This window comes from Drosophila guanche, unplaced genomic scaffold (assembly GCF_900245975.1).
Source record: "Drosophila guanche unplaced genomic scaffold, DGUA_6, whole genome shotgun sequence".
NCBI lineage: Eukaryota > Metazoa > Arthropoda > Insecta > Diptera > Drosophilidae > Drosophila > Drosophila guanche.
The window spans coordinates 7,464,256-7,490,165 of NW_022995746.1; the positions used below are offsets into that span (position 1 = coordinate 7,464,256).

Here is a 25,910-nt window from a genome sequence, read left to right on the forward strand (position 1 = left end):
CAATGAGTTAGCCTTTTTTTCGTGTGTATGTAGATGTGAGGGAGTGATGCAATGCGGCATGGTATGGGCGGGTAGAGGCCAAATCAAAGACAAGTTATCATAATAGCCTACTTAAAATTTGGTTTAAACGCTAATTTACACAAGATACAACTAATCATTAAGAATTAGGCTTAAAAAAAAACAGACATTAGCACTGTACTTAAGATTTAAGTGGGGTGTGTGTGATGTGAGTTTTCGTTTGTTTTATTCGATTTGTGACGGATTTAAGTTTGGTTTTTGGTTGGTTCATCCTCTCCTACCGTTGTGGGTTAAGGCAAGTTTAACAAGACGGCAACTAGTTAGTTAGTGTTCAATTCTGGTTAGTACTGCTGCTTGTGTGGGGTGCTCTCCTATATGTACAACAAATTTTCAACTGAGTTTTCTATGAGTAGTTGCTTAGATTTTGGTTTTTTCTTTTTACTTTCTTTTATTCAAGTCTAAGTCGAAGGCACTGATTCTCTACTTCAATCTCGTTCTGTGTGTGGATCTGTGTCTATGTCTCGGTTCTAATGGGAGTTTTTCTCTTAAGGCGAGGTGCAACGAGTTCACACCGTTGACTCTATCTCTCTCTCTCTCTCTCTCTCTGTATATATTTCAGTGTGCATTCATTTAATATATATAAAAAATAATAATACATTATTAATTACTAAAATGTAATTGAAATACGAATTGGTTTTTTTTTTACATTTAATTATCGCTTGCATCATTTACATTTATTTTATTTATTTATTGATTTATTTTCTAGTACATATAAAATGTGCATGAGTGTATGTGGGTGTGCGTGTGTGTGTGTGTGTGTGCTGCATGATTCTCTTTTTCTTTTCATTTAATATTGTGTTGTGTGGTTTGTTCTCTTATGTTTTAACTATGATTTATGAGATGAGTTTGAAAGCAGATTTTTGCAAATGATTTTTTAGTTTTTTTTTCTTCTATATATTTATTTGCTTGCGCTTGTGTGTGTGTGTGTGTGTGTGTGGATGTGCTTCGTTTTGGTTCAATAATTTAATATAATTTAAATGTGTTGTTTATGTAGTCTGGCGCTCATTTCTCATTCAACATTCATCGCTTCGCTTGCGGGCGCTTAGCTATAAATTCACTTAGGGATTATCTAGATAAAGCATTCGATATAACATATAGACTTGCATTACAGCATATAGATAGAGATATAGGTAGAGCTATAGATGGACTACAACTAATAGCAGAGCAGCGCAGAGCAGTGTCCTCTCTCTCCTTGCAATTTATATAATTTATACATCGAAAGGGGTGGCGCACACATGGCTTAGGCCTAACATTCCATATATATATATCGAGCATAGCTTATAGCAAAATCATAATACATTATATTGTATGTGCATATCTTTTATGTATAGTTATTGTATTCATAAGTGGTAAACAAATTTTCGACACAAAAATAATAAACATAAAGAGGAGAAATTTGAGTTTTACAAAAACTAAGAGAGTCCTACAATCGCGGTATACAGTAGGTCCATATATATATATCTATGCATATGTTTTATAGCGTTTACATAATCATATATTCAACATGTATATGGTGTGTAGAGCGTATGGGGGGTAATAGTAGTAATTATCATTAGAACATAAAGTTTTAGCCGAGAGAGCAACAATTGAGGGCCCTAAGTCGTTGTTCGTTGATCGATCGCTCGTTCGATTTATTCATTCAGTGGCTTGTCTAGGGCGTCTTCAGCAGTAGAATGTCTTTCTTGCGCGTACGCGTGGCACCCACATTCAGACGCTGATAGAAGTAATTGCGTCCCATGCGTCGTTGCAGCTTGTAGGATTTGCTCGCCAGAAACCGCGTTATGTCCAGCACATAGTCGTGCACATCCTCATGATCCTCCAGCAAGTGTATCGATATCACTTGGATTTTCACCTTGTCAAAGGGCAGCGTCTGCAAGATCTGCAGCAAAATGTGTTATTTAGTGAAAGTTCAGTTTTATTTGATGCGAGTTCACTTACCTCCAGCTCATGCCCCTGCACGCCCAGACTGAGCAAATCGTATTCGGTGCGCTCACATGCCAGCATGATTGTGTAGAGCGGAAAGCATTTGACACGCGAATTAAACCACGAGGTCTCCTCATCGTGCAGACTATTGATGCGCACATCCTCGTTGTGTATGGTGATCTACAGCGAGACAGAGTTTTGCTTTAAGTCTTCATTATATTTCGATTGTTTGTTTGTTTGCTCACCTCTTTGGGGTACGTGTTGGGTGAGACACATGCCTGCACCACCTGCATACGCGCCCGTTGTGCATTCTGTTTGCGCAACGTGAAATACCAACGTGGCTCCGGCTCCACCAGCACACCCATCCAATTGAGATGCTCGCTCAGCCAGGGCGCTGTGATCAGATGGGCCAGCGGACCACTCAGCGATTGGATGACCGCTCCATCCATCTTGCCACCCAGCAGATCGGCCACATAGTGGGCCAACTGATCGGCTGTGCTGCCGCTGCTGTTGCCAAAGGAGCCTCCTCCAGCTGTCGCTGCTGTTGGCACTCCAACGTTGGACTGTGACGCTGCCGCCGCTGACTTGGCCGAGGGCTTGCCCATATATTTGCCCATTTCGAAATGGCGCAGGAATGCAATGAGTTTGGGATCGTCTTGCGCAACGCCATTCAGCTCGTAGTCGCGCGACATGCTCAGGCGGAACTGCTGATGGCGTATCTCTGTGAAGACAAAAACATATATTCAAAGATTAGTCAGTTATGGCGGAGTAAGTAATATTGTTTCTACGTTGCTGGGTAATTGGATTCAATTAAAACTTGTTGCACCACTGGAGTGGGAGTGGGAGTCGCAGTCGCAGTCGGTGGAGACATGGCGTGACGTGCAGCGTTTTGGCCACGCTTCGCTGCCAATTGGAGCGCATTGACCACCACATTTGCATTCGGTAAATTGAGGGCACTTCAATCGTACAAACATGCAGGTCGAGCAGCTACCAGGGGGAGTAGATATTAAGCCAAGGGCTCGGCCAAATATTGCCAAGTGTCATGATATGTTGAGGCAGGAGAAAGTGATGGAGCGAGGATTGATAGGAGTGCGAGCAACAGCGACAAAGAGCAATAATCTGCGTGTGAGGTTAGAAACCGCGTGGAATGGAACACTTAAAGAGTGGGGTGTTAATGAACAAAGGGGCAATTTAGATGAAATATTAAAGCTATCAGCCATTGAAGGTCGATAATTGTGAGGTTAGGAACACATGGGAATGGAACAACTGAGAGTGAGTTCCGGAACAAGATTAAAGGGTGAAAATAATGAGGAATTCAATGCAAATTAAAGGCCAATCAACTATTAATAAGAAGAAGTGCAGGGAAATCGATTGTAGGATTGACGCGTCCTTTGTTAGAACATCGAGAAATGTGAGGGGTTAGGAACAGGAAAGTGAAATATTAATGCATACAAATAAATCGTAAATTGCAGAACGTTTGCCAATGCCATGACATGTTCCAAAGGTGAAAAAGTGTAAAACGTGGGGCGACCAGACCCCCATCGAAGGTCGAGAGGCAACATCCGACTTGGCAGCCCACGACGACCTCACCTTGAAACGAAGCCAGCCTATGCCGCCCCATAAACTATAATGAGCGCACGGCCTTTGATATTTAGCACATGACCAGGCACAGCCAAACCCCACTGGACGCTTAACAGGGCCTGCGGGGACCGGCCCAACCTGTCCGTCCATAAACCATAGCAACAAAAAGTCAACGATTTGACGTAGCTTTGTTTCAGTTGCCACACACTCCACACACACACACACACACACTTGGTTTTATTTGCTTTTCACACTTTCCTTGTGCCAATTTCCACTTTTTGTTTCGTTTTGCCTGCCCTCCGGCTGAGGAAACAACAACAAAACCGTTATAAAAGCCGGCCAAAAGAAATTAAAATAGCCATCAAATGTACTTGCAGCAATTTGTGGCACTGAATGGGCGTGGCTTTGGTCAGCCAAAAAAAGAAGGGCGGCTTTTGCTCGAATTATACAATAATGAAAGCCTCTGGAGTGTGAGCTTAGGTATGTGCGGGATTGGAACACTTAAAAGAGGAATGTTTTCGTATTAGGAATGCTTTTGTAATAATTTATTTGAATGAATGAAGCTTATGGCAGGTACAGTTGCGTTCATTTGTGTCGTTGGGAACGTGTGGAAATGAAGCAAAAAACGTTTTAGATTTTAGCTCTGAATGGAAATGGAAATTACATTTATTTATATTCTTTTTTATTTCCAAATCATTTAACAGAAATATTTTTATCGGGCTTAGTATTAAAATTCCCATTAAAAAAATGCATTTCGGCCACTTATACTTCTATTTTTCATCTATTTTCCCTCAGTCTTGTCGACTCATCAAAAGCAAATTCCCATCGTTATCGCCTCACCCAACTAACCCCAGCCGTTTTGCATATATTTTTTGTATATCTATTTTTTGTTGTCCCAAATGTGCCATGCAAATTTTTGCGACTACAACTTTTTGTATGTGCCGGTCACAAAATGGCCATAAAGTTTATTACAACGAACAGGCCATGGTGGGTCATCATTTAGCTGAACGGCATGGACATTTCAGTAAATTTCCAAGTGAAAACCTTGACTAATTAACGCCACAGCCCCCGACGAACTGGTAGGGAAAGTGTGCCCAAAACTGAAAGAAAAACGATGGAAAATGTACACCAAGGGAAATCTGATAGCGTCTGTCTGCTGTGTCTGCGTCTCAGTTTTCAGCGTATTACGAGGCCCATTAGAAGTCAAGAGAATTATTGAATCGTTTGTCTACCAGCATGGGGATTCCGAGAGCGTGCCCCGAAAAAAGGTTAATGGCAAATGGAGGAACAAAACATTATATAATGATCGCTCGAGTCGCTCGTTCGGTTACCCCTGACAGCTTAAGCAGCTGTGCAATAAAAGCCAAAGCGCTTAAAACGGCGCATGTAAATCCGATAAAAAGGAACTGAAGAAATTGGTGTACCCAAACAAAATCTGCCCTCGGGGTCGGGCAGCGGCAATTTCGGTGTCAAAAGCTGACATTTCCAATTTGCACAAGGGGTCACCGGTTTGGTTTGCCAGTCCCTCAGTGCCCGACGGTCGTCAGGGCCGTTCAGGGTGGCAGTCAAGACAAATGGCAGGGCACCGAAAATTATATTCAATGGCGGCTGAGAGGCACACACACAGCACACACACCCGAGCGAACACACAACGTTTAATTGCGGTTAAGCGGCGGCATAAAAACTTTAACGGAGAGTCCTCGTCCGTCCCAAGGCGCTGACTTATTCAGATTATTTCCAGGGGTAGCAGTCGCCGGTGCATGCACGCCCTATTCAATAATTCAACAAAAGGAAAGGCAAATAAAGAAAACGGGAACCCAGAAGGAGCTCTCTGGCGCAAGTAAAACCCACAAAAGTTTTATACATTTTCAATTACGTATAAAAGTTGTTGAAAAAACAAAATAAAAGTACACTCGCGGTCAGGAGAAGAGCACGCTTGACAGAGAGGACATATTGGACAGCGTTTCAATGCCACAATGAAACGAATGTCCGGTCGATTAGGGGAAATTTGTGCACTCGTTTTCCATTGGTTTAGCGCAGTTTTGATTAAAAATTTGTTTCGGGAGAGATTATTTCTTTTTCTTTTCTTTGAATTGTTTTAATTTGTTTCAAAGAACATTAAATTGCACCTTGTTAAGTGTTTTAACCACTTTGTTTACTTTTTGAGGGAAGTTTTCGTTTCAGAAGTTTAACCCCTGTCCCAAACCAGAACCCCGAGCCTGAAATTGCGTGTTCTGCTTTCGGGGGCTATTCCTCCTGCCGTATTACAACATTTTCTATTATAAATATTCCCATTGCCTAATGCCTAGTTGTGTTATTGATTTGTGCAACGCTTTGGTTCGCTCTCTAGGGTCTATCTGGTGGTATAATTGCCTGTTTGGTGCCTGTATTATAAATGGGCCATTTCCCTGCTGTACGCGATTGTGTATATTGGCAAATGGTGATGTGTGCTTGCAGCAGAACCAGAACAGAACCAGCGACAGCTCAGATTTATTAGCACAATTGTGTTCCCCGCCCCCAGGCACTGTGCGAATGTGTGCCTAATCTATGTGGGTCGGATCTTAATCACCGCCTGGCACAAGCACAAGGCCTGCCCATTAAAGAGTGGCAAAATACAAAAGGGCAATGCAGGGCAAACTTCTGCGTCACGTGATCAAGTGTGAAACTGCACTTTTGAAGGGGGGAAACACACACAGCAACTGAAGAGGGAACAACTTTATCAAGACCACACGATAAAGTGGCTTTGCTGTGGGTTGGATAAAAATGCTAAAGGAGTGACGTGTTCTATTTGCTGTTGAAAAAAGAATGCTGAGGCATAGGAACATGTGGTAAATGGAACAATTGGAACTCTGTGCGAGGCTGTACCTGTGGAAACTCTTTTTTACTAAATGTATTTATGGGGATAAACATAAGGAACAAGCTTACAAGCTTGTCAGACGTTTCATGCCACAATTCCATTAGAAACAAACGAAACGAATCAAGCTGGAACAGCGCTAAAAGTTGCCTTCCCCCAAAACAGTGTTGACTAACGACGCAACCTTCGTTGCGCAAACGTTTCTTTGGCATTTATCAGTGAAATATCTCTCAACAAAATCGCCCTCGAGGGCAGTTTTTCATCAGTTTTCCCTGTCGAACTGAACCACACACGAAGACGAAGCATAAATTGCGCAATTGGCAGGGAGGGTTGCAAAAACCTGAGACACAAATGCGGGTGGCAGCACCAGCCGTGCCCATAGGAAGGCCATGAGAAGTCGCGTGGTGGTTGTGGCAGCGTCTCTTCTACTCTTGGCGCATGCTGTGATAATGCCATTTGAGCTTTGCTTTTCAAATTGAGCACTCGCTGCGCTTTGGCTGGGGGGGGGGGAGGCCCTACTCGTTGATCTCCAGATAGAGCGAGAGGGAGTCGCCAGCAGGGAACGGGCACCACTGCCATGACACAGCAGACGCTGCGGGGGTGGATTTTCTCTTGAAAGCCATGCAACACAATGTTGCACACACGAAATTATGAATCACATGGCAGACGAGGAGTTGGAGGCGGGCGGGCCTGTGCACTGAATGACATCCGGTGGATGGCTCTCGCAGGGCGGGTGGCTAGTAAAAACTGCTTAGAAGCAGTCCCAAAGAGGGGCTTGTCGCTGCGTGCTTAACGGGAATTAAGTCATTAGTCTTAGTAGTGGTTGTGGCACTTGTATTTGTTTGTGTGTGTTTGTGTCTGTGAATTTCAATTAAAGTTGCAATTTGCAAATTGTCACCAACGGCATCCAGACAGCCAACAAGGCTGATAGACAGACAATGTGACAGGCCTGTAATCGCCTGCTTCAAGTGCAAAGATAATTCCTTCTTGACATGATTAATGCCCCGGCGACAGAAAGCCAGAGACAGAGCATTCTGTCAACCGCTGTTCTAATATTGTGAGAGAATTTCGCTAAAAATGTGGCCGACAAGCGCTGCTGCATGACGCGTTGGCCATTGGAAGGCACTTCCCTGGGGATTGTAACTATTTCCCGTTATTTGTCATGATTTATCTTCAATTTTTGTTCCCCCTTTTACTGTTTTCTTCAATAAACATTGCCACAGTTCCATTTACCCCATAAAGTACCTAAAGTACGTCTTACTTTCTAGCCCACTGTATCCTTTTACACAACCAATTCCATCAATTCTGTAACCATTTATCTTAACTGTCAAATACACGTGTACTGGGAATACTTTTCCTACCTTAAAGCATAACCCCAATATCAGTTTTTGCTACCCCAAATACAACGTGTCGTGCCGTTCGCCTCACACATAATTCAGTTTGTGGCACGCCTGCCCCGGCCACTCCATTCTGCTTGCACCATTTTGTGTCATAATCCAAACATAGCCTACTTATCGACGCCATGCGATTACTTAGTCATCGATTAGCTGATGGCTGGCAGGCAGTCAGCTTTCACCGTTGTCGTCTTGCCCATTGCCTGCAATCATGCCACGCAACGTTGCCGCACTTCTCTTGTTGTTGCTATTGACACATGGATGGCTCGTGCTTTTCTTTTTTCGAATGATTGCCCAGAGGGTGGCAGCAGGCAGCAGACAGCAGACAGCAGGCAGCAGGTGCTGCCGTGTCATTAGCCTCCACTTTTGACACTGGATGTAGTCGACAAAAACAAAAGTGAAACGTAAACAGCAAATGCCGAGGAAAATACATTGAGAGCTGCGTTGAGAGAGATTTTAGTTACTGCTGTTGCTCTATTTCCTCATCCTTTTTCTATCAAATCCCCAAACTATCCCTCAAGGATCAACTCTCCTTCTACCCTTCGCACCGCACACACAATAAATGTTTGCCGCCAAACATCAAATGCAATTTCCGATTCCAAATCTTCACCCAGCCACAGACCGACAGACCATCACCATCAAAAAGTGCTTGGGTCATTGCAACAATTCAAGTCCACAAAAACGTGACGCTTACAACAAATCCAGGGATTGTAATATATTTTGGGGGCCCTTCTAACCATCAAGACCAACCATTTCTGAAGAAGTCAGCAGCAAAAAATAAAGTTGAAAAGCGGCCGAGGGCATGTGTAACAAAACAGAAGAGAAGACAGCGACAGCGACAGAGACACAGAAGAAGAAAAATCAAATTGTCAGAGTCGGAATTTGTTGGGTTTTTGGAGAGTCATCCATGGGCCCAAAAGGTATTTTTTAGCAGCTTGGGAAATGGAGTTGGGGCATGTCTACTTATGATCAGGTCGCGACCAGAGCCACCAACAAACCAACAAAATTTGTCACTTTAATAAGCGCATTTTGTTTCGGTGGTTTTCTCATTTTTCATTTTGCTTTTTGTATTTTTTTGATCACTTTTCTTGAGGTATTTCTGATCACTTTGATTTGGTTTTTTCGTATACATTTTCTTCGGGGTTTCGGCTTACTTCTCTTGAGGTTTTCTTTCCGTCTGTCAAGTGCATGATTTGAGGAAATATTTTTGGGACAAAGCTCCTATCTTTGGCCTCAACCTTTGTCCCCTCGATTGCTGGAACGTGTTAAATTTCGATGCAGTCGCTTTTGTTCTCCCAGCAGAAGGTGGAATGGCTGCCTGCCTGACTAATTTATGATTATATTTCGTTTATGAATCAATCCGTTCGCTCGTATAAACCTAATAGAGCCATCAATGAGCCATACAAATGAGACTGGCTCTGAGTCTGTTTCTGGTGTTCTGGTTCTGGGACACGCCCAACTTTAGCTTCAACTCCAAGTCCAAGTCCAAGTCCAGTGGCAGTCTAGTCTAGTCTGCCTGTCTAGTCGAACTGGCGACGACGACAACCGCGCGTTGATGAGAAACAAAAGAGCAGTATTATCCACCAATCAGAGTATGATATATAACCCCTTTGGGTACTTAACTGTGCAAATGAAATGACAAATTTATGGCACAGAAATCATCATCAGCAGCAGTCGCATTTTTATATGGATTTGATGATACCTCAACAAAAGCTTTATTTGCATTGCTGTCTGCATTTATGACCAGAAACCATTGGAAATAATCATTTTCATATCGAGTTTCTTGGGTAAATGAATGACAGATGCATAAACAATTTATGAATGATGAAATTAACATCGAAAGAGCTCTTGATGTTTTATTTTTTCCAAGTAGCATAAGGGATACCTTTCGATATCTAGATGCCAATTTGCACCAGCAATCTGTTGCGCATTTCTATCGAATGAGTAAGAAAGGAATGTGAGGGCCACTCATTTCACTCGTTAACATTGTTAATCATCCATCACACCTGACAAAGACGGGAGATTTCACCACTCCAAAGTGGCATGCAAACTCGTGTAATAATCACTGATAAGTAATTACCAGAGTTAACCATTTCAGGGCCTTTACTTCAATACTAACTTGAAGTTTAAACACACAGGAAAATTATTACTCTGGAGTGTAAGGAATAGAACGTGTTCTCCAAATAGCCTGCCATCCCGCTACTTGCTCCTTTTCGTACGTTTCGGTGGCTCCATTTGCATCAGCTGACAAATGACACTTTGAAAATGCTGAGGCTTTGCATGGAATTTGCATATTCTTCAGTGCGGCAGCCGACAGTGAAGACAAAAATATTCCACACAAAACAAAAGCAAAAGCAAAAACGAAAAGGAAAGAAATGTTGGCGCTACGGAAGAGGCTACCGGAGGCAGCTCCAAAGGAAGTGCAGAGAAAATTGCCAACACTTGAGTGGAATTTTTAAACTGTCTCCTCCAGTCCCGTCCCGGGGAGGAGTCGAACAACTTGGAACAGCTGCCACAGCAATCAATGACATTGATTTCTCTCTATATCTTTCTGGCCCTTAGTCACTCTTCTCTTGTTGTTTTTTTTTTTTTTGGCTGCACGAATGAGTCACGGAGCCAGCACACATTTCATATGCAAAACAAACTAATTTTCGCTTGTAGAACGGCGCTTTCCGCTTTCATTAAGTACATTTTGTGCTGTACTTTACTCCGGGTTCCACTTGGGCTCGTCGTCTGTCGTGTGTCGCTTGTATTTTAGCGAATTAAAAGAAATTGCCTCATCCGACAGTTTGTGTTTTGTCTGTGGATCTGGATAGATGGCCTAGCCAACATTGACAGCGACTATTCTGCGATGAGTCATCTCAGTACTAAAGATCTACAAGTGACAAGGTTGTCTTCGCTCTCTCTCTCTCTCTCTCTGTGTCTCGCTATCATTCAAGGGAAGGCTTTTGCTTGGAAATTGTAGACAAATAATCGCATAATCTTTTGTCGTGTCTTATCGAGGCTTTAGATAGATTTTTATCTGCTGCAAATATTTGTGGCATTTATATTTGTTGTCTACATGCAAAGATAATTATTTTGTCACTTTTTAACCCACTGTCTGGGTCTGGGGCCGTTACTCTGCCCATTTGGTTTGAAAACTATTCCAAGAGTAGCTCTCCCTTCTCCTTCGCTAGACTTCAGACTTTCCATTCTTATGAATGGCAATTAGATATTCCTTTGACGTGTAGGCGGCTGTCTTTGTGGCAGGCAGCACGTGTCGCTGGGCAGGCCAGTGGCAGGGGCAACGTTTTGGGGACAGCGACAGCTGCGCCTGTTGCCAAGTGATGTTGCCAGACAGGAAGCGCCACTAAACACACGCCCACGCCAAAAAAAAAGAAAAGAGAAGAGCGAGAGGAGATTGGCATACAGACGATCTATGACAAAAGATGGCATCATCCATGGGCACAGTGGACAGTGTAGATGATGCGTAAACTAATCTTAAAAGTGTGCCCATTAGCCGGGAAAGGAACAGGGCAAACACAGCCTACATCCGGTAGAGACAAAAAAGAGAGAAAATAAAGAAAAAACTCGAGAGGCATATGCCAAAAGATATCAAATTTAAATACAAACACAGTTAGGTAGAAGGTCTGTAGGTAGGTTTAAGGATGTGGCAGGAGGGAGACACTCACCTGTCGTATCCATGTAGACAATCAATGTGGCAAAGACTGTCGCAAACGAGAGCAGGCACAGTGCTATGGGCAAGAGCTGGCGATACGGCGATGGACTCAGTCGTGGATCGAGCTTCTTGTTCTTGTTGCAGGAACCACTGGCTGCAGCAGCAGCAGCAGCAGCAGCAGCAGCACCGCCATTACCTCCTGCCGCTGCCGCTGCCGCTGCTGGACAACCCGCTGACCCATTGGCATGATGATGATGATGGTGATGATGATGCTGACGATGTGCAGAATGCTGCAGCCCCTGACCCGGAGCTATGCACGCGCCCGATCCTGCCACCTTTTGGCAGCAATGCAACTGCTGCAGTGGCTGTGGCAGCCGCGTGGGCGTCGACAGTGGCGAGGAGACCGTACTGACCGACGGTGAGCTAAGAACGCTACTCAAATCGCTCTCATCCCCAGCCGCTGCTCTGGCTGCTCCACCTCCCACATCTTCCAGCTGTGGATGTTGCCTACTGCTGCTGCTGGTGCTGGTGCTGCTGCTGTGTGGATGCCGCTTGTGCCGCTGCTGCACATGATCCGTCTCATCCGCGCCACAGTCTTTGGTGTTTTGTTGCCTAGTCTCCGCCTCATCGCGCATCTGTCCAAAGTTTACCTCATCCACGTCCTCGCACTCGATGTCATCATCATCATCGACGGCCGCGTAGTTGGTTCGCGCGGGCAGCGTCTTCCTGCTGTTTCCTGCTGCCGGTGGACTACTGATGGCGGGTATCGTTGTTGCAGTTGCTGCGGCTGCTGTGGGCTGATGTACTGTGGTGCTGCCGGCACAGCTTCTGCTTATGGTATACTTTTTGGGCGTGGCCTTGCCATGCCGCCTGCTCTGCGGCGCTGTGGTTGATCGCTGCTGCTGCTGCTGCTGGTGAGGATTACAGCTGCTAATCTTCTCCTGTTCGGCCTGCTGCAGCTGCTCCACGGCCAGCGCTGGATGCGCCGAGAACACTTGCTTGGACATCGCTTTTGGTTTTTCTACTCTTTTTGGGGTTGAGAATTGTCTCCTGCTTCTCCTTCTTCTTCTCCTTTTAGAGCCGCATCCTGGCCAGGCAGCGTTTCAACTGAAAGAGCGAAAGACAGCAAAGAGAATCCAATTAGTCTTGAGAAGAAAAAAAAAACACAAAAACTAATTTCAAAGAGTGCATTGAACTAAGGGACGAGGAAGACCCACAGCATCCTTCATATGTGCTGGCTGCTTCTCTGCTTCTGCTCTCCATATGTCTGTCTGGGGCAAATCTTTTGTCTGGCGTTTTGGTCCTTCTACCCATGCCCATACCCCATACCTCCTCTTGTTGCTCCTTCTCCAACTTCTGCTCCTGCTGCTGCTGCTGCTGCTGTCTGCCTGCACACATTTTCATTTTTATGAATAGGCAAACACAACCAACAACAACAACAAAAAACACACGAAGCAGCGAAGAACGGAGCAGCCCAAAAACGAAACCAAGAGCAAAAGTCGCTCCAAAAAGAAATTGAATACAAAAACTCCACCACCTGTCAAAAATCGAGAGAGAGACTGCTGCCAGACAAAAGACAGAGAGAGAGAGAGTGAGAGAGACATACACACACAGAGAGAGCACTGACAGACACAGACTCTACAGGCAGACAGCAGGGAGCGACAGAGACAAAGTGCATGAGCGAAGAAGGCCCAGAATGATTGCTAAAGAATTTCAACAACAACGCAAGGTATTTTGTGAACCAAATTAAAAGAGACGCAACCAGAGCGAGGGGGAAGGAGTGCGAGACGAAGCAAGAAGTGAGTGCGAGAGCGAGCAAAGACAGAGGCCTGAACCTGAGCCGCGCTCAGAACGGGGGGTGAAAACTGCATTGCAGCAAGGCATGAGAATTATAAATGGAATACGTGAAGCGCAGGTTAGACTGCCGCACCTGGTGATATCCTAACAAAGCGAATTAGGAACAGATTTTTATACAATTTGATGACACGAAGTTATTTGAAATATTCTTAGCTTACAAACAAAATTTGTTTTTTGATATGATTTTATAATCATTATTTTTATTATATTATTTACGCTCTCTTCCTAAGCACAGCCACACACCTGCTCAACATAATAATACGCTCTCTCTTTGCCAGGGTATCAGAAACGATTGAAGACGCTGCACAGCGCAATAAAGAGCGAGAAGATCGCAGGGGAAGTGAGTGCCAGCCGTTTCATGTGCTCATGTGTGTCTGTGTGTGTGTTTGTGTGTGTACTCCACCGTAGTACTTGTGCGCCTGCGCAACAGACGAACGAAGCAGCAAAAAAACTAAGTAGAAGAGGCGAAGAGAAGCCATGCTTTGTTAGGTGCAAGCGAGATGGCAAGCAAGTGGAATCGAGTTCATCAACTGGCAGCAGAGGCAGCGGCAGCGGCAGCGCGCAGCAGATGTTTTTCTCAATGTTTGGCGGCTGTTGCCGCCTGTCTCTTGTTCTTCCTCTCTCTCACTCACTCACTCACTCAATGCAGCATGCCCTTACCCTGCATAAAAGGGCATTGACAAATTAACAAGAGATTTGTGGTGGAAGAGTAGTGTAGGAGAAAGAGACTCGACAAGTAGGATGTACGATTACCATTTCTATATTCTCTCTTAAAGAGTATTCAAACTTTCAGTTTACTCCCAAATTCAATTTCCATGTAATTTTTTTTCATTTTCTGTAGTTTTTGCTTTATGAACCATAACCGTCTTTGGGCTTACCCTCCTCCAACATATCATCCATAATATCCATCCCATACCACTGCTGCCTCTGAGGCTCCTTTTGCGCTGAGGGCAAGGCTGCTGCAGCAACAGATCGCTGACCAGTCTGCTCTGGGTTGCACATTGACTTATGTGGGGAGATGGATGCCGCAGGGCATTCGCGCATTCATTAGCCATTACGCGTGCTCCCAGTTCTCAGATTCTTCCTCTCCCTCTCCCTCGTTCTCTGTGTTTCTCTTCTCTGTAGCTGGGGATATGTTTTGTATGTTTTGATTTGCTTGGAATTTATTGAAACATATTCCCAGCAAAGCCGGGGCCAGAGAGAACCTGTGATTAAATGCCCTGCTGCTGCTGTTGCTGCTTTAATGATACTTCGTACTCCCCTCTGCAATCTTCCCCCACTCCCTCGGAAGTGCGTTCTTTAAACGATATGGTTCTTGGAATGTGATCATCCAGGCAAAGAGGAGGCATCTAAAATGGAACCCTATCTTATGCTGGCTGCTCCTGCTGCTGCTGCTGCTGCTGCTTCTTGTTGCAATTGTAAGTTGTGGCTTGTGGGTTGCCAATCAAAGCCCCTGCCTTCCGAGGGGTGTAGCCCATTTAATAGTTATTCATTTTGTTATTAACCAATTAGGAGATTTTTTTTGGAGATCATAAACATGAAATCCAAAACTTTGGCATACAATTTGCAGAACCATTTAAATATGTTTTTAATATAAGATTTTATGATTATTTTGCATGTTCTTGAAGAATTATGGTGATGGCCACTTCACAATTTCATTTAAAAGAAAATCCATTACCATCAACTTTTTTTCCAAAAAAAAAAAAGAGTTTCCCACATGGCTCAGACTTTCAATCGCATTCGCTACACTTTCTGGCAAATAATTTTGATGATGGCAAACAATTGTAAGCCCTAAACCCATTGGGAACGAACATTTGGAACAATTAAGATGCAGCAGAAGCGACTTGGCCCAGACCCTGCCAACTTTATTGACGAGTTTAATGTGCTTTTGATTCAGTAATTAGCTGGAAATGCCATTTGATTTGTGGTGTGCGTATATAAAGCGCCATGAAATCGAAATACAAGAGAGAAACAAAGAGTTAGAAATGAGGAGGGCAGGAGATAAAGTATCTTGTGGCTGCGTCTGTGTCTGGCGTGTGATTTACGGCTTGTCGCACAGCGCATGAAATCGATCGATTATAAAAAAAGAAAAAAAGGTATAAAAAAATATATGTATAAAATCAGAGGAAGCCGACAAGCGCACGAATGCTGTATCTTTGCAGCTATATCTGTATATCTTTCGATTGTATTCGTATCTGTATCTGGCACTGTATCTATATATCTTGTGTGTGCGCTTTTCATTGATGCTGCCTGCCTGCCTGCCCCCTTTCTTTAGTGTCTGCTTGCTGTCTGGGAAATTGCTCACTTGGCAACAGCATCCAAGCCCTTCGGAGGTCACCAAAAAACAATTTTTGGAGCTTAGGCAGGCAGCGAGGAGGCGTAGACCCCGCCAATTTTCAGCACATTTCTCTGTGGCGCAGGCCAATTTCCAGGAACATCAAAACGAAAGGTAAGCACCAGAGGTGGCGGAGAGGTGGCGTGGGGCACCACTACAAGTGGCAGCAGTGTTGGTGTTGGTGTCGGTGGAAGAACCCACCAGCGAGCGAGAACATGCCACAATAATGTTTTGCGGTTAATGATCGTAAAATGCGATGAACGTAGGAAATGTAACAAAAAAGCAGCAACAACAAAAACAAATGCAAAGAAAGGAGAGAGAGAAGCTCCAACGAATGTTTAGAGGAGAGTGTGAAGACTGTGGGGATACCCTGTAAACGGAATAAATGAATACAATATTTCTGAACATAAGGAACATACAACAAATATACTCTAAAATAAATTCCTCCTGGAATTAATGTACTTTATGTTACATCACTACCAAAACACCTTCATCTACCCTCTAATAAAAGAAAGAGAGCGAGTGGCATGGCAGGGAAGGGCGAACGGAACGGCACAAGACATTTTGATAAAACATTTACAAACGCACTGAAGCACAACTCTCCATCATTCATCTCGAGCCACCACACAACACAGCAGAAACTACACAGAACCACAGCAGAAGAGGAACAAAAGAGAAAAGAAGTGAGAGCAACAGAGAAACAGAACCACGATGTGGACTGGACACGATGATGATGGCCAACGGGAGACAAGGGACGAAGACTATGCGGATATGTTGGCTATGAGACGTAAAAAAGAAGAGGCAGGCAGAGGCAGGCGGACTCGTAGAATTATTCTGCTACGCTTTTAACCATATGGTTTATTTATACAAAAAGGCAACAGCAGCAGAGGCAGCGAGCAGCGGCAAGCGGCGTTCAACATTGGTAACAACAAAGTGGCAGACAATAAAAATGCAATTCTAAAAAACCGAGCCAACAACAAACAACAACTCAACGAACGTTGCACGTTGCACCGAGGAATTCTTATACGTTTTTTTCCCCCTGTTCACCTCCAGCGACGAGTCTTCTGCACTCTGGAATGAAGAGCGATCATACAAACGATCCAAGTAAAGAGGCGATGATGTTGATTACGAAATGGGTGACCATCGGTGGAGTGCTGCCAAAAAGCGAGGGTTGCTTGGCACTTGGCAACGGTCATCCTAAGAGTAACTTGTGTTGAAAATTGCTTAAAATGCCTTAATATTCTGTAAGAAATCTGAATTTGCGAAGGTTTTTCATGGTCTTTCATCTTGGCTTGCTAATTTGTGTATTTCTTTCCTAGCGTGTACCAAATATTATTCAGTTTCGATCACCTCTCCCTTACCCATAATTTGTCTCCCATACTAGATAATTTTCCACATTACTTCCCTCATGAAACTCTTCCAGCACCCCTCGTGTCCGTGCCTGGGTCACTAAAAAGTTGTTGAAATTCTTCCAATTGCAAAAATTGCAGCAATTGCCACAGGACTCGACCCTCCTTCAACGAGGACCTTTGCCAGCTACTACTTAGAGCCCAAGCAGCTACCCCCAAGCCTGTCGTTTGCCGAACGCGCTAATGAAAAAATTGCTTTGCACTTTCGCCCTCTCTCGCTCGTGTCTTGGTCACACAGGTAACCGTTAACGTTAAGAAGGTAAGTATTTCGGAAATTTATTGGTAGCACAAAAAAATGTGCAGCCATATGCTGCTGCTGCAGACTTGAGAGACCTGCGAATGGGTTCGCTTCGCTTCGGGAATGTTTGGTGGGATGAATGTGGTGGTGGTGGGACCTGTGTGGTCGTCGTCGTCGTCGTCGTCGTCGTCGTCTTATCTTGACTTGTTTATCGTAGAAACGTACGGCCATCGGTCGTTCGAGTTGGTCTGCTCGTCGCCGGCGTTTTAATTGTTTGTGCCGAAGGCGTCCGTCGCGACGTTTGGCTTGTAGGAGTTTTGCCACAGAGCCACCACCCGCTCTCACCCTCCTCTACCAACAGTTATTTCAGTCAGCAAGTCGTTCTAGTAAATTAGCACATAAAAAAAAAATGGGAAATGCGGCTGGAAAGTTGCCAAATAAGAGCGGACGTAAAGAGCGAATCTAGGGTAAAGTGGTGGGGCGGGGGAGAGGAAAATGGAGTGGCAAATGTGTCTACTGCTGCCGACTGCTGCTATTTTATTGCTGCATTTCGCCTTTGCATGTTGGGAATTTATTACCCAAAAAAAAGGAAGAAAAAAAGAAGTAGCAGCAGAAGGAGCACAAGTAGCAGGAGGTCCTAAAGGATCGGCTTGACTGCATTTGGCAGTTGGCTGGGCTCCCCAGTCGAGGGACGACAGATGGCGTGTGCCAAAAGCGCGCAGGACAGAGCTCCAGGACTACAGGACCCCTCCAGGCGTCAACGTACCCGAAAAAGTGCAATTCCTTTTGTCAGGCATTGCATGCGACAATTTCCACTTTGATTTCCAGAAGTAACCTGGTAGGAACTGCTCTGATTCCTCTGGCAATGCCTTATCTTAATGAGAAGTTGACGTGTCTGGGGTTGCATGCCACACAATCTGCCAGCAGTTGAGGCAGGATGGTTTTCCCACTAAATATTACACCAAAAATGCAGCTAAAGCTATGCCGCAGATAGCCAATAAATTTATGGCCATTAGTCCATAAAAATGTGGGAGTTGGTCGGCCAATTACTTGGCATTACAGTGCCTCACGATTGTTTACTTTCGGTACGTTCGCTGCTGTGTCTGCCTTCGATTTGTTCACTTTTCCATATCAATAGATTGCTGTCCGTTGATTCCTTTCGTTTATCAATAGATTTCAATCGTTATGACTTTGCTGAGGGAAACTTATTTTCGTTTTGGATCCCCCCAATGACATTTTGTTTAGACAAGAAAAGTTTCCAATGCATTTCTAATTAAATTTTGAATTTATTGGAGAAGGAGAACAGTTTTCAGTGTTTATTTTTGGATAGGAAAATTAAGTGAAATATTTAGAGATGCATTTTTGGATTTATTTTTTGTTTTTAAGTAAATTTTCTGCATTTAATTGATTTCTTATTACATTTTCGGGGGGAGCACTATTTTTGGGGTGACTTTCCAGATATTCCCTCGAAAAATATCCATAAACATTTCCCCATATTTCCACAAAACTACGCCGCCAGCGAACTATTTTTCTTTCCAAGTTAACTGCAAATTAAATCAGCTGCTGATGCCTGCCACTAGATAATTATGCAATTCTTGGGATAATTTCGCCATTAAACCACAAGTCCATAATCTACTTCACATGATCTTGCCCGTCAATTGCTAGCGCGTACTCGCATTTCCATGGAACCAGAGAACGTTATATTAATTTGTACCAAATACCCCTTCCCCACTTCCACGATACATACTTCCAGGGTGTTCCACCTCCAGCACAGCAGCTGCTGTTGTTGCCGCTGCTTCTGTTTCTGCTGACGTGACTGCAGCCAACCAAAGCTCAATGAAGCAGCGGCAGCAGCAAACAAAAACAACACTCCAAAAAGCAAAAGAGAGAGAGAGGGAGAGGGAGAGAGATGCGTAATGAGCATCACGCACAAAATGCATAGAAATGGAAATGGATCAAGAGCAACAGTATAGGAGAGAGACAAAAAAGGAGAGCGCGCAACAACAGCAGGTCAAGCAGGTACAAATGCAACAAGCGCTCGCTCGCTCGGCTGATTAGAAAGAGTGCAATGTGCGTGTCGGGAGAGAGGATCGCAACGCATCGCTCTCTCAGCATTCGAACCGAATGAGTGTGCGTGCGAGTGTGTGTAACATAAACAATATTTGATGAGTGCCGTTGCTTCTTGTTTTGCTGGTTACGTAGGGTATGCAGTTTTCTCTTAGGAGAATGCTATAGACAAGAGGAGTTTTCAAGCTGTATTCTATTTTTGATCAAAATTGCATCTTTATGCCTCAGGATATGCTCAAATATATTGAAACAAAACTTGATCAATATCTGTTACATGTTCTTATATGGCAATCCCGACCACCATCCACATTACAGGGTATAACAAATGCATGATGATGCAGTGGGTCTGGCGAGCAACGCTTCGGCATTTGCTGCAGTGTTGTTTTTCTTGCATGACGAATGGCAAAGAGAGAGGCAGAACAGAAAGAGCCAGCGAGAGAGATCCCGAGAGAGGAGCCTAGCATAATAATTCACTTAATCAGGCTTGAGCGGATTTACTGACGCTGGACATTTATCAGCCAGCAGCATCATCAGCGGCGGTAAAAGACAAACAAGAGAAAGAGCAGAAATACAGAGAATAAAGGAAAGAAAACCGAAAATTGGCCCAGACCCGATAATAGACAAATTGTTGCCCGTTTTGCCGCTGATAAGCAGCAGCAGCAGCAGCAGGCAGACAATGAGAGAGGGAGAGAAAATCGGTAAGTGGATGCGGGCAGGCGGCAGGTGAAAAATGAAAATTGAGATTATGTTTAACAGAAAATCTCCCCTTACTTTTCAAATTCCTCCTCCGCCTCCGCCTCCTACTCCACCTCCTTCCAGACACTTCCATTCCACAACATCTCAAACACATGTCGCTCTTTTCTTTTCTTTTGGACCGAAAAACGGAAGAGGGACTTTGGTATGCATGAATGGGTCCACACAGGAAAAACTCAAGTGGAAAATTTTCCCTTCAAAATGGAAAGATCCGAATGCGATGCCGATGCGATCCGGAATGGTTTTTGGGCAGTGTTTGCATGTGCACTTCTCTTTGCTTTTTGTTAGCCACACGTTCGCTGCTGTTGTTGGCCTGACGGCCACAAACACGAGAGTGCAGCATGACATTTCACATTTTTCTTTTGATTTTTTTCTACTCAAAGGAATTGCTCAAAAAAAAAACAATATAATGCCAGGGATTTACCAGGAAATGCTTTTCGCCGTAGAAAATTCAAATGAGCAGGACGAAGGAAGTTGGTTTCATGATTTCCATGATGTTATCAGTCTTTTTGGTGAAATTTTCAAGAGAAAAGTCTGCAAAGAGCTCCTCGAATTCTGCACTGAAAAGTATTACGAATATTTATTTGAAAGGTTTTAATATTTATTGAAAAATCAATCTTCCATCTGCTAAAGCTTCTCCACTTCCACTTTCTACTCAAAAACCCAAACAATTGCCACTCATCCATCCTTACCCTTTACACACACAAACCCCTGAGCCCTGTGCTAACTGTACCCTGGGGGGACGCCATTGTTGTTCATCGATTGCTCTGCGCATTGCATAAATCGCGAAAGCGCCAGGAAGCTCAGAGCACAAATGGTAATAAATGTCAGTCAAGGAGCAAAGCAGAAAGGAGAAAGAGGGAGAGGGAGAGCAGCGTACAGGAGGAGCACAGAAGGACAGTCGTAATTGAAGTCAGCAGTCGCGACTGGTCTGGTCGTCGTGTCAATAAATCGAAATATAAACTCAATTTACAAAATTGAAATTGAAGCGGACACCGCCGCACGCGGAAAAGGGTTAAACGAAGAGGTGCTGCACCTGCGCACAGGGTGTCGTCCTTTCGCCCTGTCGTCCTGTTTTGCTGTGGACTGGTTTTTCAACCTCTCTTACTTTTTGTGCAAATCAGCAAAGCAAATCTTCATACACATGGTGGGGGAAACGTTTTGGGAATGAAACGAGCCATCAGACAAGAAATCAAGGTGTGTGACCTTTTCTGACGCTTTTGTAACCTCTTTGGGCTGCTTCTGCGCCTTTTTATTCAATTTTGTTGCTTCTTTCTTCTGCGCTTGTTTTTTTATTTTTTATTGTAGCTTGACGTGTGCGAAACATTAAGTTAAAGGGTAAAAAACAACTATGAAATTCGCATAAAACTCTTGCTGGGAAAAGTAAAACGGTTTACGTGCGGATTACAAAAGAGTGACAGAGCAGCCATGGAGGAGGAGGAGGAGTAGTAGGAGGAGGGCAAGAAAACAAAACTCTGAAAGCCAGTGAGGAAAGAAACAAAACTCAAACAAAACTTCGTTTAAATACCGTGTAATGGAGTGTTGGAAAGAGGCGGGTTATGACTAAGGGGGTGTACTTTTGGGGGAGTTTATGAGAGGAAATATTTCTGCCATTTAGAGCAGGGCTGGGCAAGTCCCAGCTAAAACCCAGCTGACTCGAGTTACACAAACGAAACTGGCTAATTATAATTAAATGAACAAAATACATTACGAGTGCATGACTAGGCCTAACATTGCTGCTTGACTCGAATATCGCTGAGGGACGGCGGTCCCACCGCTGTTTAAGAGAATCATAAATGCTGCCTTCTGCATGATTTCCATTATGTTTGGATGATTTTCAGAGCACAAATAATAATTGTCCCAGGGTATTTTATGCTTTCAAAACCACAATCTTAGCCCTTTCTTTGCCACCATCTTTGCACACATTTAAGTTTTTCCTAACCTTTTTGCTTTGGGAAACATATGAAGGCACGTGCGTCGTTGTGCTCTTCGGAGGCATTCAACTTTGGCTAAAAAGTTGTGGGTGGGCGTAATTAGTGGCATGAATGACGCCGCCCCTGCCTCGGGGCGTTGTCGTGTCAGACAACGAGCGGCACCTTAATTTGCCCAAAAAAAGGAATTAAATAAAAGAGAAAAAAGCGAAGGACATGATGGATTTGCTTTATCAATTTTTGCGCGTGGCAGACGGCAGCAGCAGCAGCAGCAGGCAGGAGCCTGCCTCCAAGCACCTGGGGGCGCATTGAACCCAAACGGCAGATAGAGGGAGGGAGGGAGCGAGTGAATGAGTGCGGGGGGCAGGGCTAAAATAAAGTGTAGCCAAGCGGTGCATGTGCAGCGGCTTGTTGCAGAAGCAGGAAGCCAACAAATTACGGGCCACACAACACTCAAACACTCATCAGGTGCGACGACGACGACGATGTCCAATGGATTGTGAGTCGAGAGCAGAGTCGGCGGAGAGCGGCGGCAAGCTTCGAGCCAAAAAGTAATTTAGTTCAACTGCCAGCCATGACACATTTTTACGGGGTCTTTTTTTCTGGAGCGAAACGAAACGTAACTGCAGCATAGTGCCCCCTCCCGTCTGTCTGTGTCCCCCTCTCCAACAAGTGTCATCAAGTGGCAAGACCATTCTTTTTGTTGCCGGTAATTGAAATGGAAGTTAAAGCCAAAATGGTCGACAGCGACAACGACGAGTCTTAATTGCATGTAGTTGAATATTTCCTCTGTTCCACATTCGAATTTCTGTTTTGTGGGATTCACTTTACGAGTAAAAAGTTAACTCAAAATTATGAAAATATTCGGATTTGTGTAGAGGGGAACTTTTGTTCCAACTGATCTGAAATTAATGGAAGTGGTTTGAAACGAATGGAAGTGGAGAGAAACGAATGGAATGGAACAACTACAATTGTAGGGTTTAACGCGAAATACTCATTTTCCATTCCAATATATGTAAATGCCATGAAAATTTTCTCGTTAATCGGAAAAATATCGGAAATAAGCGGAATTTGGGAAAAAATTATTATTATTATTATTATTAGCGGATCACAAAGTGTTTGGAGAAATTACAGCACTAAATTCACTGCTGTTGTTATTATTGTTGTGGTGGTTTTTGCCAGTCACGCGTAAACGTTGTCGCATCTGCGAATGTGAATGGTGCCGCTGCCTGCCTGCTGGAATGGAACTTTAATTGAGCTTAAACTCTACTAACGGCACATTTTTCCTTCACAAAACTTTGCCCACAAATTTTAAATGCTGCTCCATTCTGCTTTGTCATTGTCGTATGATTGTTGGATTGTTCCATTCTGTCGTTTATCTCTCCGGGCTGAAACTTGATTTTCCTTTGGGGGTCTGCCGTCTCTCGTTTCCCATTCCTCCTCCAACTCTCAAGAAGTTGTTAAAGTTTTACCACCGCGAGCGGAAACAACAACAACAAGAAGAACTGATAAAACTTTTGCTCCGCTTCTGCGACTGTTTTCCTCTTTCTTCGTCAACTTCTTTTTTTGTTGCTGCGGAATAATTCCTCTTCCGACTTTTGCGTCGCTTTGTATCCATATCATTTCCTACACACAACACACCTTCTTTTTTCGTCTTCTCCGTATCTTTCTTCTCTGTATTTGTTGTAGTTGTTGTTCTTGCATTGAGTGTACCCTGTTTTTAGAGGGTATTCCTAGGTTTGAGTCAGCACAGGATTGGGGAGGCGCTTAGCCAAAGTTCGAAGCTATCTAAATATCCGAAAACATTCCACAGATTATTATTTTGTTTGTAAATTGTAGAAAATTGCGACATGCAGCAGTGCTTCTCGGTTGTTTATAGAGTTTGTGACTTAAATTTTAGTTTTTCTTTCCCCAAAAAGGGTATCCAAGCCACACATCTCCTCATGTTTTTGCTCTCGCTTTTGGCTTTGACAACTTCTTTGGCTTTGCCCGTGAAAAAAGAATGAAAGAAATAACCGAGAGACAGAGACAGTTTCTCTGTGGTCTAGAAAATGGCTTGTAACCACAAAAGTTTGTATTTCAAAGCGCAAACCAGACCACACTCTGATTCTACTTGCGTCTTCTGCTTGGTCTTCTTTTTGGCTTGCTCTTCTCTCTTTTTTCGTGTCTGTTGCTTTGTTGTGGTTTTTGGTTATGGTTTGCTTTTTTTTTGGGCCGGCGACACTTGGGATATCTTCTTTTTTGTTGGTTGGATTTCTGTATCTGTAGCTGCTTGTTGTGGGGCATTGTTATAATTATGGGAATTATTATTGTGGTTTTCACTTGGGTTTTGTGGTAAAGGAAACCTGTCGAAAACTGGTTCTGCTGGAGCGGGAGAGACATCCCCATTGATTTAATTCGTTGATAAGAAATCCCGAGTCTGGGAACGTGTAAAAGCTCTGCCAAAAAAAATTAAACTGGGTATCCAGTAATTGCGAATAAATGTTTGATGGCCCCATTGAAATTAGTTGTTTATTTTCCAGCAGAGAGCGAGAGAGATCCTAGAGCTAGCCCATCATACCGCATGCCAGACATTGTTTACATTCGGAAATAGATGGAAAACGCAGCGGCAGGTAATGCTGATTGATTGAGGCAGCAAAGCAGAGCAGAGCAGTGACTCCTCCCTCCCCCCATGCCATTCTTCCATTCTTTATTCTTTATGAACTTCTTGGAAATAATCTTATCAGGCATAACTCGTTGGGTCAACACTCTTGTGAAGCTCTTGCCTTAACGGATAACCAGAAATATCGTATAGATAGGGATGGTGGAGCCCTCCTCTGAGCTCTCCGAAATTCCCACACTTCATAAAGTGAGCGCTAAGTGAATCATTAAACAAATTACAAATTAGTATGCTAGTTATAAATAGCAACAAAATATCTATACACATAAATAAATAAATAAATAAGCTAAAAGATCCTCCCATAGAGAGAACATTCAGCTCAGAACAGAACCGACTCTCCCTCCCACAAAACTAGGTAAACATATTGCCTGTCTGTATTGTGTGTCCATCAATGTAGTTTAAATATTGGATCTACCTCGTAATATACTCTATAGAAAACACCCACCCAACAGTACCCCGGAGTACTGGATCGATCTTACGTGTCGTGGGGTTAGTCAGCTGTTTGGCTGTGGCTGTTATGATGAGTGGGTTTTCGGCTGAATGGCTGTGAATATATTCGGTTAATCATATGTACTTTTTGTTGGAGAGGTAAATGGAATTCATTCGAGAGAAATTTGAAGGGTGCTACGAGGAGACCCAGAAGTGTTGACTCATTAGGAATATTTCTTCAAGAAATTGCAGGGAAAACTTATGAATAATATTTGTATCTGTAGAAAAATATCTGATGAATAAGCGGGCAGAGCTCTTGGAAATTCTTTGAATAATATTTCGTTAACAAATGTCCCATAAGCGAAAGGATACTTTCCTTAAAACGCAATTCAACTTATGTTAAACTGAGCGAATGGAATTGGGGAGCAACAAATGAGCGGATCGACAAAAATATTCTTATTCCACTGTGGATTGATCTACATATGTACATGCCCATTACATCTCATCTTTTACATCGTTCCAGCCATCAAAGAATTACAAAAAAACTATTGAAATTATAGCCCTACTCTGGCGCTCTAGCCCTGACGTCACACACCGCAAAATCGACCGCAGACAAGTGTAAAGAAAGAAAAAAAAACAGAAGCAAAAACATAAGCAATTGCCCATTTCCCAACCCATTCATGAATGCTCCTCCATTTATATGCCATACAGAACGTAAGCAAATCAAAACAAATGTCGAATGTC

General features: G+C 43.7%; 1 protein-coding gene across 1 annotated transcript in view; it reads right to left on the reverse strand.

Moving 5' to 3' along the window:
* Positions 1-464: 464 nt before the first annotated feature.
* Positions 465-25,910, reverse strand: part of LOC117582530 (protein Star) — a 30,511-nt gene continuing 5,065 nt past the window's right edge. Inside the window, exons 2-5 of the mRNA XM_034270335.1 lie at positions 11,502-12,595; positions 2,247-2,722; positions 2,017-2,181; positions 465-1,957 (exon numbers count right to left, since the gene is read on the reverse strand). Coding sequence (XP_034126226.1) covers positions 1,730-1,957; positions 2,017-2,181; positions 2,247-2,722; positions 11,502-12,495 — 1,863 coding nt within the window. The 5' untranslated portion in view covers positions 12,496-12,595 and the 3' untranslated portion in view covers positions 465-1,729. The remainder of the gene's footprint in view (positions 1,958-2,016; positions 2,182-2,246; positions 2,723-11,501; positions 12,596-25,910) is intronic.